Genomic DNA, 14,281 nt, shown 5'->3' with positions numbered 1-14,281 from the left:
AAAATGGAATCCACTACTTAATATATAAATTATATTCTATGTTATTGCTACTCATTTTTATTTATATTCAATTTATTAAAAACAATTTGTTTTCATTCTGTGAAACATATATTTCAATCTTTTAGTCAATTCTAAATCCATTATTTTTTAAGTAACCATCGTCATATTTTTAATTTTAAGGGCGACAAAAAAATATGAAATATCCTTGATGTCACACTCTTCTTAACCGTTTTTTTATTGGCGCCCAGCTGAACGCTTCAATGGCTGCCATATGGCCGACTCTGACGCTTTTTGATTAAATTACCCTTGGCTGTCAATAACAGAGATAAACTATTCGGGTTTCCCAACTTTGCATCCTTTGCATCCTTGCAACTGCCATAATTGTTCGAGCTCATACATTAATAATATTATTTCAGCTTAATTTAAAGCTTTTCGTTCCGCTCTTCCATCACTTAATCTACTTCTGACGATGATGATGCAAAAGCAATGACATCTTGGCTTGTCAGTTGACTTTGACAGCTGTTAAAGCTTTAATTGCCACTATAAACATGATTGATACCGAAAACTTTGTCCTTGTTTGGCTTTTGTATAAACATCTTTCTTTGTTTTCCTTTTGTTGTTGCTGTTTTTTTGCACAAACGCGTTTAATTAAACCTCCATATGGTATTATTCCGGGGGCGATTACCGAAGAGTTGCGAGTGGGAGGTCAGGGATTCTATATTTAGACCACGCTGATTAGGAACAGCAAAAGCGACAACAGCGAAAAACGTCAGCACAAAGGCGTCTCTGATGTAAATATCAGAAGCCAATATTGGATATCACTGTGTGACAAAGTTTGTTCAATTCTTTTTCCACTCCTGTTGCTATGGGCCGAGGATTATTGATAGATATGGCTTACTTCTCTTGCATTGGCCAGCCTCTGTAACAGCGATAGAAAAACGCTTAAATCTTGTTACCAACTGAATGACAATTTAAGCTCGACATGGTTTCCGATTACATTTAATAGAGAAGAAAAACGGAGACTGAAACTGAAAAGTGTATGCAGAAAGTAACGTTATTTTTTTAACAAATATTCTTAATATATAATTTATATAAGCTTATAAATTAACTTTTTTCCAAAAGAATAAAATAAATTGAACACCAAAACTATCAGCTCATAGCAAGCAAAGCATTTTATTGTCACACTAATCTCTAGCTGCCCAGTTAGTTTTTGAGTTTTGCACGTAGCTCCCAGTTCCTAGAAACATTTTTACTAAAAGCACACATCAATAGAATAGTAAACCCATTCCAAAAAAATCAAAAATATGCCTAACTTTAACGGGGCTATTATCGTGCACACTCTTCAGTTGCTGAACTCGCCGGCTACACTGCGAGAAATCATTGTGACCATAGCTAAGAACACAGAATTACCGCAGGATGAACTGAAGGCGCCCGTGAAACAAACCCTAGATATGGGACATCGAATGGGATACCTGCAGAAACTTGACGGTGAGATATTGCAATAAATATGTTTTTAAAGTCTAAATTAACCCTTTTTAAAGGTCGCTATTTTCTTGTGCCCATGACTTTCGACACACTAAGGACTGAGATGCATGCCCTGGACAGGGAAGAGATGTTAGAAAAGCCCAAGATAGCTAAATCCAAAAAGAAGTTGGTACAGAAAAGCCCCTTGCTGTCGGAGGTGGAGAAAAAAATCAGTAAGAAGACGGTAAAGTCAGCGGAATCTCTAGGAAACCCTATCGCAACTAAACAAATTCGAAAGCTGGGCACTCCCAGTTTATCATCCAAGTATGCTGATTAAGTCGAAGCGTTTTAGCCCAGATCACAGAACAGTTGAACTCTACTCACAATTATCGCTGAATCCACTGATATTACTTATCTTTCGTAAAAGGATATTGTCATTTGTGATTTAGAGAAGATGTGAAACAAATTGTCTGTTCTGTTCTATAAATATTTGGCCGTAATACGTAGAAGCATTACAATTTTTATAAAAACAACAAAAGTCTATTTTTCAATTGATTGTTGGAGATAATAATAATAATTAAAATAGTTCTACTTGGAATAATTGATTAAATTACTATCCTTACTCCCCTGGCCAATAAGAGGATCCCTTTGAGAAATGATTGCTCATTTACGCAAGTTGACAAATGTCTCAATTAGTGGAGGACGAATTCTCAAATGCAAGGGAGGTGAGGAATATATATACATATACTCGCCAAAGGGAGGGAGGGAGAGGGAGGCAATGAGACGCCCGACAATGTCGCGTCGCTTCCTATTCAATTTGAAAACCAAATGAAGCGTCCCCTCCGCCAAGTGGCAATTTGCTCTGTGCATTGAATTGACCATATGGTTAGGCACCCTCCAAAAGACGCCCTACGCAATCTGCACCATCACCCCTCGAGGCGTTACTTTTGGCCAACCCACTATTCACAGTGCTCGAATGTTTTAAAAAAGCTTTATTACACTCAACAAATTTGACTTTATTTCTGACATACAATTCTAAAACAGATTTTTGGTAAACAAATTTTTTTTATGATTCAATTTATAAGTTTTGTGAATTTTAAAATAAACTACTTTAGTTATAAAACGTTTTGTTAAGAATTGTCTTACGAAAGACAAATAAAAAGATAAATAAAAAAATAAAAGATTACTAAAGATAAAATAAAAAATGAATGGTTATTTTAGTTTTTAAATAAATGTTCCTAAACTTTTAAATTTTGTTTGAAGTGTCATAGTGGGATTTGAATATATTTTTTTTTCTCGCTGCTTTTCTTTGACCTTTGCGATGACGTCGGTCCGAACCGGCGTCGGTTACCTCAAAGAGAGGGCAATGTAAACAGAGAAAGAGAAAGGCGGAGAGAGAGAGAGAGAGAGAGAGTGTGAATGAGAGAGAAACCGTGAGAATCCTGGTGAATAGACAGCGTGGTGAGAAGCAAACTCTACACGAAGAGTGCAACAAATGTTTGGAAGACAACTTCGGGCCAACAAGGTAAATGTTAGGGCATACACGTTGGTTGAGTGGCTGAGCTCGTCAGTGGGTGGTTTTAGCGGGTGGTTGGGCGGGCTTAGTGGGTGGCTACTTTCGGGCCGTGACGCGTGGGCAGCGACAAAAACGAGTAAAGTTATGTCTTGCCCTTTTTTTTTTGGCATACTGGCATACAGAGCACAGCGAATTATTTGAGTGTGCCGTAGGTTTTTATCAGGGTGCATCGATTTAAGCTAAGTTTGTTATACCAAAATGACTTAGGTACTTAAAAACGGCAACAAACTTTGTATATGACTTCAGAAATATTACGTAATAAAATAAAATTAACATTTTTTGATTAAGTAATTTTTTTTAACTACAAATTCAATTTTTAGAGAATGTTTAATGTACTAAAGGGTTAATTGTATTTTTTATTTCAAACTAAAAACAATATTTGCATTATTGCGAATTTCCTCTCACTTTTCGTTTTACTGTTTTATTTATTTTAAAAATAAATTCAACTCTTTTTCAACTCTTAATTTCCAAACATGTTTACCCACCCTAATGCTGCAATATCCCTTGTAAGAGACCTTGTTCGAGATGAGCGCGTGGCCAGAGACTACGAAATGTCAAAGCAGCCTGCTTATTTTTTGTTCGTATTTCGTTGTATTGCTAAATATGTGTGCGATTTTTGGTTTAGCTTTTTGGCATATGGTCGGCTTGCAGGGAAACCGGTGGGAGGGATATATCACCCCGTTGTTCGTTGGAAAAGCTGTTTCGTCCATTTCCATTCTTTTTACTCGAGGTTTTCTAGTTAAATATTTTGCAACACCGCATCGCATTTCCATGATTAGCAGATAAACATATGGTAAGTTGCTGGAGAAGTTTGAAGGGGCTCTGGAGAAGTGGTTGGTATATATGGGGTACTACGACTTTGATTGAGCTTTTAAGGGGACAAAGTTAGGCAGAGAAATGTTTGTTTAGGATGCAACAGCTGTTGGGTTATGTTGAAAAATTGTTGAGGACAGGGTGTTGAAAAGAAATTTACATTTTATACTCAACTTGCTTTGCTATAAATTCAGATCAAAATTTAACATATTTTGTATGTTTTTTTTTCAGTTGTTTTCATTTCAAAAATTAAAAAAATGTTTTTATTTTATGCCATGGATACCTTTTTCTCTAATTGCAGTCCTTCCTCTCATTCCTTAATCTCAACCATCGTCATTCCATTCGCTAAGAAGGTTTCGCCAGCCCTTAATTCAATTAACTTTAATGAACCAAATTATAATTGCGAATAAATTATCTCATTTTAGACGCAGACAATTTCGCACTTTTGCCTTTTAGTAGCTCTGAAGCTCTGAAAACGGCGTCAAGGCCAATTAGGAAACTTTGTCCAAACATCTCACTACCAAAAGGGGCGAAACAAAGACTTATCTCGTGGATCTGGTAGAGCCCATTTCCCTCTCGACAACCTCTCTTTTGGTCGACAAACTATAGCATATGCCAAAGTAAAAAGCTTACCAAAGTCTAACTCGATTAAAAATGCATAAACACAATTAAAAGCAAATGGAAATCGAACGAAACTCGGAAAAGCTTCGGGCAAAATACGCCTTGAGGTGGAAAGGAAAGAGAAATTACACTTAAAGAAAATAAAATGAAAACTTAAGGAATTTTTTAAATATAACTTTCTTTAGGATTTGCATTTTTAACTCCAAAGAAAAAAGCGGGTTTAGGGTAATTTTGTATTTTACAAGATAATCTTAAGATATTATTGGGTCTAAATATAAATTTCACAGATTTGCTTAAAGTTGTGATTTTAGGTATTTAAAATTTTTTTTAAATTTAAAGTTCTAAATATATTTAATATTTTATTTGTTCAGTCCCAACTATTTTTTAATTTTGTCTGTGTCTTAGAACTAGTTTTTGCTCAGTGCACCAAAGCTAAAATTGTAAAAGAAAAAAGAGAAAGGGGACAGGGGAGGGAGTGGTGAAGGTGGGTGGCGGGAGGTGAGGCACTCAAAAGGCGCGACAAGTGTCGGCTGAGCTTTGTTTGGCGCAAAGAGAGCAGCGGAATGCGAAGAGCAAAAAGCGCGAAGCCAAAATCCAAAGACGACCATAGACAGTGAATTGCTATGTTTATGCCGTGAAATTTAAAAATTACGTTCTGTTCACAAAATAACTTTTAGGGTAACATATGTTAAACATTAAACTTGCAAGTTTGTAGTTTGTTAAAAAAAACCTTTTTTAAAGACCTTTCTTTAACACCTTTTTTTAGTGGAACTCATGAATTACATTTATTTTGAAAATAGGGATCCCCATAAACACAGTACAAGTAAAAGAAGCCCTGACCATGCAGTTGCGTCAATGGGTGCGAAGGAGAAGCAGTGAGTGCGGAATAGGGAGGCGAATATTAGAGAGAGGGAGAGAGAGCGAGAGAGGCACTGGTTGAGTCGGTTTTGCTGACTGCACTTGTTTTGCCATCATTATTATTGTTGCTTGCAACGTTTTGCTGCCACTTGGCCGCAAAAGCAACAAAAACAAACGCACACTATTACACGTGCGCGGTATTGCCAATTCACCCACATATACACAGACAACAGTTAGCCCGCCGCTAAAGTGTGTGTATGCTAACATATTGAAAGCATTTTTTCTTATTTCTCAACGAAAATCCGACTCCAAAAACCGTTAAAACAATCGAAAAACCTTACTTACCTATTGGAATTTGAAAAAACGTCAAAAATGTATAATTTGGTATGTAAAACAATGAAACATATGCTAGCACACACACTAAAATCAACTTACTTTGCAAAAATTTTGCCTTTGATTTGCTTTTGTTTTCAATTTATTTATTTGTTGCTTTTTGGTTTTATTTTTTGCTGCACTCACTCACACAAAAACACACGCGTACTCGCAAAACACGAAAAGCAGCCAAAATTTTGTTGTTTTGGGTTTCACTGCTTTGAATTTTTGTTTTTTTTTTTTTTTTAAATGCGTAACAAGTATTTTTTTAACGAATAACGAAAACGCGAATGTAAGAAAATAACGATAAACGATTAAAGGTTTATAACGACGATTTTTGCAGACGAAAAACCTGCGACGACATAGCCATTTGAAGAAAAAAACTAACTATTGTACTTGCCGAATTTGTTTTTAAATGCTCGCCAGCTTTTCTGATTTCCGATGCGAACGCGCGCGCTGCGAAGACATATTCGAACCGAGTCAGAGAAGCCCTCTATATAGATTCTCTCTGACGGTTAAAAACATTTCGAATTGAGTGAGTGGAAAAGCGGCTGATGCGGTCGGCTTTTCTCTCTCACGCCCCCAAAAGCTCTGCGCCCACGACTCTTGAGCGTTCTTAATAACGCTCTTTATTTTTCCGACTGCTAACGGTAATTACGTCGACAATGTTAACTAAAGCCTATTAAAATTGTGTATGTTTTTAGTAGAAAATACAAAATATGTAAGACTTGCTTCGATTCGAAGTGGAAGCTTATTATTAACACAGAAAACTTAACATTGTATACCAAAACAATATTTTAAAAACTTAAAAAAATAAAAAACCGGAACCATACGCTATTCAAGGTAAAGGATTTGTTCTTCATACTTCAAAGTAAATTAAATAATTAAAATGTTGTATTAAAAACAAAATAAATTTTGTTTAAGCGCCCTGTTAACAGAAAAAAAAAACCAATTTGTTTTAAACCAATAAAATAAGAACCTTTTATCTGTTATCAGTTGTTATAAGAAATTTTTAAAAATATTTTTAAGTTTGAGTTTAACAATACAATTTTTTTGTTGTGCATAAGAGTATGCAGTTTCGATTTACTTCTCTCTCATCCTATTCGGCTCCAGAACTCTCGCGCTGTGTGGGTGTCAAAGTCGCTGCCACCCACAGCAAGTCCTGATATTGAGTGCTTTAATGGTTTGGATCCCTGCTAAGTAAGTTATTTAAGATAATAATGAACCTGACAAGAAGATCATTTATTTTAACAATTATATTGATGCAACCAATGTTCTATGAAATATATTTTCATTTTTTTTAATAATAGCCCTTAATATATAATGTGTGTATCTAAGTCGGAAATGTAAATAACATTTTAAATTAACAAGTGAATTTTAAAAATCTCATTTTAAACAGGTAAACAGGAACAGGTAAAAAAATGTTAAAGGGAAAATATCTTTTATATATTATAATATATTCAAAGTATTGTGTTATATTAAGTGGACGTCGACTGCGAACTGCATTTGTCTCTGCCTCTGCTCTGCTTGGGAAATTGCGTGGGAGAGCGTTGAAAGCCGCATGGGAGAGCGAGTGAGTGGCAGTAAATGAGTCCAATTTGAGCGCTTTTCCGAACCTGCAACCTGTATGAAGACGATGGCTTAAAACGCTCAAGCAAAAGCTTTTCGCGGGATAGAATTGTTGCTTTTACGACGCCGGCAGACATTCAATCAGCTGTTCAGCTAAATTCAAATTTTATGAAATATTATATTTATATTGCTTTAATTACTTAAAAAAAATAATAATAATACAAAATAAATGTGTATGTGTGGGCCATTAAAAAAAATTTTGATTATATAAATTTCCTAAAATCCTCAGTGGGTAAACAAAATATGTATTGTTAAATATAAAAATCTGTTCGCCATGAAGTAAAAACTGACTTAAAAAACAGTTCTAGTATCTCGACGCTTAGACTGTCAGCATTTTAATTGCTTATTTTATAAAAATATATTTTTTTATCTTTATCTTGAGTATTTCTTGTCCAATTTTTGCGCGTGCTGGTAATTGAACTTTGCGAGGAAAAAGGAACTCAATAGATCAACAGAACTCCACAGGGCCGGCACGGACTGTCAACTTACTTACACAAATCATTTCAGCGTCAAACGGTCCATGTTTAAAGGATAACAATTCGAAAATTGCCGCCCTTAAGTATGCCCGTCGTCTTATCCGGCGAATATTCCAAAACGCCTTGCAAAAGCTAACCAAAAAATGTGGAACCCTTGGTCGTTTTTCCCTAGCAAGAAAATATTTTTTTGTTATTTTAAATAGTTTTTTCTTTAACATGTCCAAAAAAAATTTAATTTACATTAAGAAAGCTTTAGCGGGGACACCAAACCGTCTGGTTTGTGTCCTTGATTAAAACGGTTAAAGTCTAAATTATTATTATTAACATGTTCATGATTTTTAAGTTCGATTTTTTAAAACCAAATCAAAACTTACATTCTGGTAGTAAACTTCTTAGCCTTCTCTGCTTATTAAAACTACGTAAAAAATTTAAAAATAATTTGAATATATTATATTAAGTTTCAATGTTTCATTTTAGAAGTGTCCGTGTCAGATTTAATTTCTCTAATATTTTTTTTTAATTTATGCCCCAACTTTGCAGAACTTCTTGGGTGTCTTGCGCAGCTTCAACCACCACTCAAAGTCGTTCTTGATAAATTTAGCTTTGACAGCGCGTTCACGCTGCTGGATAAATTTGTCGCGATCGCGTAGCCAAATCCGCGCGTATTCCCAGCCAATTAGACGAGCCATCGATATTGGGGTGCACTGTAAAAAATGAATTAAATTAAATATTTCATGCGTTGGGAATTCACTTAAATTAGATGGAACTGTTATAAAATATTCAATCCTTAATGAACTTTTGCAAGATTTATTGCCTACTTAAATGGGCTTTTACAAAAAATTCATGAAAGTTTTAAAGGATGTAGATAGGACACGCTAATGCTATTAGTAAATAAATAAAATTTTTCATTTTACTTAAATGAGCCAAATAAAGATGTTTTAATGGACCTTGACTAGCAAGCAGCTTTCATTTGTAATTACCTCAAGTTCGCAAGATGGCACAAAGCGTTCCCGGTTTCCCGCCTCGGTTGTAAGATTGTCCTTGGGCTTACAAAGTCGAGCTCGAGACCATTCTTTGGTCTGCCTGTTCATTTCATCAGCGAGTTCTCTATTTCTTTTGCACAACAAATTTTCAAAGTATAAAAAAAACTTAAGACTTAGAAGCACTCATATCTGAAAACGAGAAATTTACGAATTTGAAGTAGAAATATGTTTGAAGGAAAAGTCTTTACAGCTATCTGAAATTATGTGAATAGAATAATATAATTTATTTAGTGATTGTATTATACTGTAACGATACATACAACGATACATACAAAAACAAAGATTTTGAAAATATTTCATCTTTAAAATCAACACAAAAGGGCTTGACTTTTATTCCAGTTCTTAATATTCTTATATGTAGATGGTCAAATTATGTCTTCGCCAAGCTCCGAATGTTCTTTAAAAAACAATAAAAATAATATAAGAATGGAAACCGCCCAGAACAAACTTGGTAAAATATCCCACTCCGAAGGACAAACACTGAAATTTTTCAAAGGCGTTTCCTTTTACCAACAACAATATTTCCAGGACCAAGGAAAAGAAGAAGCAGGAATTGAACCTGGAACTGAAAGACAAAAGGCAAAGAAGTATAACAAACTTTAAGTCAATACACCTACACAAAATACAACAACGGGGCGAAAAAAAATTGAAATAAAATTAAATAGGAGAAGAAAAACTCGCCACTTTCCCCCGCCCCATCATCCGAATAATAGAAGAAGCAGCACAAGAAAAACAAAACACGGCGACAGGCCAACAATTTGAGGTGGGCGTTTTTGGAAAGAGGGCTGAGCAGGAGGTGGTTTGGAGTGACTTCGGTTCATTGTAAGGGATGCCAAAAACCTCTCCAAACACTAAAAATAAAAGCAAAAAATTTGGAATATCGAAAATAAATAAATTGAAATAATTTTATTAAAAGAGAAAAAGGTAACTTTTGAACAACACAAACACCCGATTATAGTTTAAATGATCTATAGCCCGTTTCTTTTCAAAAATAAATTTTTAATAATGGCACCTTCTTTAAAATAAAATAAATTTATCCCTTTACTTATGTATTTTCAATTTATTTAAATACATAATTTAGTAAGATGTTTTTTTCAGTGAAGATGGTACGACCAAACGTAAATCAAACAAAAATAAAACAAAACAAATAAAATAAACAAAACTACGCAAAAGTAGCAGACGACGAATACGAATATACGATGACGATGAGGCAACAAGGAGCAAAGCAAACAAGTTAGGCCAAATAATTAATCGATGTTATAGCTTGTCGAATGCCCTTTTTATAATATAGTTCAACAACACAACGTTTGTCATTAAAATGTAGCACCATTTAATTATTATTAGCACAATAAAATAAAACAATTAAACTGTATAAGCGTTATATAAGGATTTGGGCACGCAAAACTGTTTATGTTATTATTTTTTTTTTTGGTTTTTAATATAAATAATACTAAAAATAAATACAATTAGTTCTACGAAACTTTTTTTAAAAAAACTTGTTGTATCTAAAGGGTATTACCTGTCAAGCGAAAGTGGAACCAGAAGTAAAAGAATAATAAGTAAGGACACAGCAAACGAAGAAAGCCAAGACAACAAAAAAAAACAAATACAAAGACAAATACAAAACATGATGATGATGTTAATTTCCATGATGATAATGATGAAACAAACGAAGCATTTTCTGTTTTCTAAAACAAACATTTGCAAATGTTCTCAACAAACTTTTTATTTGGCCAAAAGAATGAGGGAAACAGAAGCCAGACAGCTGTGGGTGGTTTGGGTGGCCAAAGAGGGTGGTGGTTGGGTGCCGAAGTGGGGGAAGTTTCGAGCAAACAAACACACAATTACAGTTACAGTTGTGTTTGTCTCTCCGTTGCTGTGCGCACTGCAAACAAAACTTCCTATTTTAACCCACCCCCTTCCCCCCGGGGTCTAGTGCTGTCTTACTCACACTCATACCACAGCTTTCTCCTTTCCCTTTTCCCTCCTTTGGCTGTCGACCGCTCACGTGCAATTGTATGCGTAAATAAGCATTTTACAATACAACACAAACTGTTTCTTGTCCTTGTCGTTGTTGTTGTTTTGTTAACCAGTAGCTTTGCAATTTATTTGGGTACAATCGTCTACCAGAATACCTTTTGCTTAAACTTTTATCCATTTTATCGTTTTTGTTAATTTATTCCAACTAATAAGTTAAAAAGGGAAAAAACAAAATATCAATTAAATTGCGTCATTAAATTATTGGTAGCATTCGATTCTTTTGTATGTTTAATGTTCCAAGATATGTTGATTAAACTGAATTTTTAAGCGAATCCTTTTTGTTTTGATTTGTACATAACTTTTTAGTATTATTTTTCGGTTTAAGACTTAACATTTTGTTTTCGATATTAAGAAATGATAACTAGCTTAAACATTGTCTGATTTTTCGCGTTTGTGCCTCAAAAAAAAACAAAACTGGATATAACATTTGAAATCATTAACCATAAACAAATAAATTAAACTTGTTATTATAAGAACAAGCTTCATCCACCATTTTATGTTATTGGTATTAGTAAATCAATCCGATCCCGAGGTATTAGCAATTCTAAAATGCGATTATATCGCTTCTTACTTGGTTTTAGTGCTATTTGTTTATTTCAGTGGGTTGCAAAGGGAGGTGGGTGACTATGGCTAGGTGACTGTCAACCCCCAACCCCCCCCTGACCACCGCCACTCGACGCTTCCTCTTCTTGTTGAGCTTCTTTGTTGTTGTTTCAGTGCTCATTAGTCGCATTCGCATTGGCTCCTTGTTGTGTTTGCCCCTGTATGTGTGTTTGCATTTGTTTGTTTTAAAATTTTATTGTATTTCATTCAGTTGTTGCCTCGTTTTGTTTCGTTCCCTTGTTGTTGGCCTTGCTGCCTTCGTTTGCTTTTAACCCCACAACGCCCCCAAGGACCATTTGCCCACCTCTTTTTATGTTTTTCCTGGGCTGGAAAACACTGGAGACGTAAGCATTTGCACTCATTTATCGCTGTCTATAATGAAATAAAATTATTATGATTATAAACGATAACGATACGTTTCAATTATTTAAAATAGATAGTTTAATACCTAATAATAAGTTTCCGTTATTGGTACTAAGATAGTATACTTTTTATTTCCTCAGCAATATGAGTAAAAGTGTTAGTTAAATGTTACTTGTTAAGCATCTTTAACAAAACAAAACAAATATAAGTTACTGAAATTCCTTAGCCACTTTACCTTTATGGAATTCCCCAATTACTAACTGGAGTTCCTATATGTATATGCACAAATGCATGTTTCAATTATACTTAGTGCTACACACATACACACCTCGCAAAGTTAAGCTTTGTTTTGCTCACTTTTCAATTACATTTCAAGGCTTTTTAACGCGACGACAGCCATGAAAAAGTGCAGCGGAATATTCGACATATTCCAGATGAGCAACAACTATGACAACAACCACAAAAAAAAAAAAACAACGACCAAAGCCAAGAACTAAGGCTACAAAATAAGCAGACAGATACATTTTCCACCCGACCACCCACAAAAAAAAACTCACGTGTTGCCGACGTTGGTTGGCCAACACCAAAAAAAAATGCTTAATTAATTAATTTTTTGCATTCGCTTGTTTGATTTCTGCTTGACTTTTTCGGTGTTTCCCTTTTTTCAGATATTTTTCATTTTGCTTTCGTTTTTTCCATAGCTGCGTTGGCATTTTTGTTGCCGCTGCGGGAGTGTTTATATGTCATTGTTATTGTTAACAGCTGTACTTTTGAAACTTTACAGTAGTAAAAGCCCAAAAAAAAAAAGAAATTGTGCAAAAAAAAACGTAGCAAAACAAAAAAACAAAATAGAGCCAACACAAACAACAAAAACAACAGGAGCAGCAGAAAACAAATTTTTGCTGAATGCACACGAAAAATCAACGAAAGCGAGAGACCTTTTTCAAAATGAAGCGAATGCACAGCAAATTAAGAATATCAGATGACAAATGAATTGGAGTTCTTAAAGTATTAAATTCAAGAACCAAAGCCTATCCCTGAGTTACTAAAGTCTGTAACCTAGCCAAAAAGATATACGCAAATAATGCAATTTTAATGTTAATAATTAATGTTAATAATACAATGTTACAGTACAATTAAAATTATTTTTGATATTCTTTATTTTTACTGTAACATTCAATGTTGTTTTGTGATATTAGGTTACTAATAATAAATATTTTTTTAACTTAACTTTGTGTAACTAGGAAACTAATTACATTTAGACAACTTATCGATCAATTGACTTAACAAATAGATTTCTTTGCAAAAGGTTGAAATAATTATATTTTATTCCATAACAAACGTAAATGGAAAAGATAAGATATTTTTAATCTTCTATTAATTAAATCTTAAAAAAACGAAAACAATTAGGTTTACATATATATCCTTAATGTTAACTACATATATCCTTTTATATTTATGCATATAAATTTATTATAAAAACTGGACAAATGGCAAAATCCCAGTATACTACTTTGACTTAACAACAATACAATGTATTAAACAAAATTCAAAATTAACTATACGAAAGCTAAAAAACTCTTAATCATTAAATTAAAGCTACCTTGTTTTTTTTACTCACCAAGTATAAGTTTTTGTTTTTAGTGTTTCCAATTGCACTGGGAGTTCGTTGGCCCTGTTATTGTTGCTATTTCTGCCGCTGCTTCTTGTTATTGTTGCAAGTCGAATAACAAAAAAAATATAAGAAGAAGAGTAAACAATTCCAACAACAACCAGTTGGGTCTGGGTTAGTAAATAAATGCGACAAACGTATTTTTTCCGTTCAGCAAAACAATGTCAACACGGCGAAAACATTTCAACCAAAAATATAAAAACTATTAAAAAAATACCACCCGCACGAAATTTTTGGTAGCAGCGTTTGCAGAATAAACATTTCGTCATATTTATATTCAGATGGAGTACAGTTGTGTTCTAGTAAGTTAGCAACTTGCAACTAAGTGTTGCATACCGAAAGGAGACCTTATCAAGAATACCTGGGAAAATGGGAAAAACAGCAAGCCAGAGGGTGATGAAAGCTAAAGAATAATTTGTTTACTTCCGCTTGAAGTTTTGCCAAGGTTCTCGATTTATTTTCTAGCGAGTGGTTATAGAAGTCAAAACAAGGCAAGAAAGACTACACCAAGCACTTATCCAGGGTTTTTAAGAATTTGCAACTTAAAATTAACTTAACTATTTAACTATTTTTCTAATCCGAAATATTGATAAAAATAGGCAAATTTCGAAAAACATATACCTAAAAATATATAGTTAAAAATATATATAAACTCTAACTAGGATCTTTGTTTAATATTAACCTTATAATTTGATTTTTCATTTTATATAAAACTTCCTATACTATACTAATAGATCCCTACCCTAAGGAG

General features: G+C 33.9%; 3 protein-coding genes across 3 annotated transcripts in view; 1 reads left to right on the top strand and 2 right to left on the bottom strand.

Annotated features, from left to right (window-relative positions):
- LOC128263482 (ecdysone-induced protein 74EF-like) overlaps nucleotides 1-6,171 on the bottom strand; it is a 60,912-nt gene extending 54,741 nt beyond the window's left edge. The window contains exon 1 of the mRNA XM_052998553.1: nucleotides 5,768-6,171. The gene's annotated coding sequence lies outside the window, so the exon portion shown is untranslated. The remainder of the gene's footprint in view (nucleotides 1-5,767) is intronic.
- LOC128262943 (uncharacterized) lies at nucleotides 1,174-2,002 on the top strand. Its single transcript, XM_052997533.1, has 2 exons — nucleotides 1,174-1,488; nucleotides 1,542-2,002. Exons 1-2 carry the CDS (start codon nucleotides 1,305-1,307, stop codon nucleotides 1,799-1,801), a joined length of 444 nt encoding a protein of 147 aa, XP_052853493.1. The 5' UTR covers nucleotides 1,174-1,304; the 3' UTR covers nucleotides 1,802-2,002.
- Nucleotides 6,172-8,264: 2,093 nt separating the features above from the next.
- On the bottom strand, nucleotides 8,265-9,035 carry LOC128261822 (uncharacterized). Its single transcript, XM_052995710.1, has 2 exons — nucleotides 8,790-9,035; nucleotides 8,265-8,513 (listed from the first exon to the last, which is right to left on the bottom strand). The coding sequence occupies exons 1-2, from the start codon at nucleotides 8,898-8,900 to the stop codon at nucleotides 8,331-8,333; spliced, it is 294 nt and encodes a 97-aa protein (XP_052851670.1). The 5' UTR covers nucleotides 8,901-9,035; the 3' UTR covers nucleotides 8,265-8,330.
- Nucleotides 9,036-14,281: the final 5,246 nt, after the last annotated feature.

The sequence above is a fragment of the Drosophila gunungcola genome, unplaced genomic scaffold (assembly GCF_025200985.1).
Source record: "Drosophila gunungcola strain Sukarami unplaced genomic scaffold, Dgunungcola_SK_2 000001F, whole genome shotgun sequence".
In the NCBI taxonomy this organism is placed as follows: Eukaryota; Metazoa; Arthropoda; class Insecta; order Diptera; family Drosophilidae; genus Drosophila; species Drosophila gunungcola.
The sequence above is the reverse complement of the archived record's forward strand: the minus strand, read 5'-3'. Positions and strand labels throughout refer to the sequence as shown.

What these genes read in the sequence shown, in the direction of transcription:
- LOC128262943 (XM_052997533.1), top strand. Translation starts at nt 1,305, where the DNA reads ATGCCTAACTTTAACGGGGCTATTATCGTGCACACTCTTCAGTTGCTG. An exon ending in ATACCTGCAGAAACTTGACG is followed by an intron (nt 1,489 to 1,541) that starts GTGAGATATTGC and finishes CCCTTTTTAAAG; the next exon opens with GTCGCTATTTTCTTGTGCCC.
- LOC128261822 (XM_052995710.1), bottom strand. Translation starts at nt 8,900, where the DNA reads ATGAACAGGCAGACCAAAGAATGGTCTCGAGCTCGACTTTGTAAGCCC. An exon ending in TGCCATCTTGCGAACTTGAG is followed by an intron (nt 8,514 to 8,789) that starts GTAATTACAAAT and finishes CATTTTTTACAG; the next exon opens with TGCACCCCAATATCGATGGC.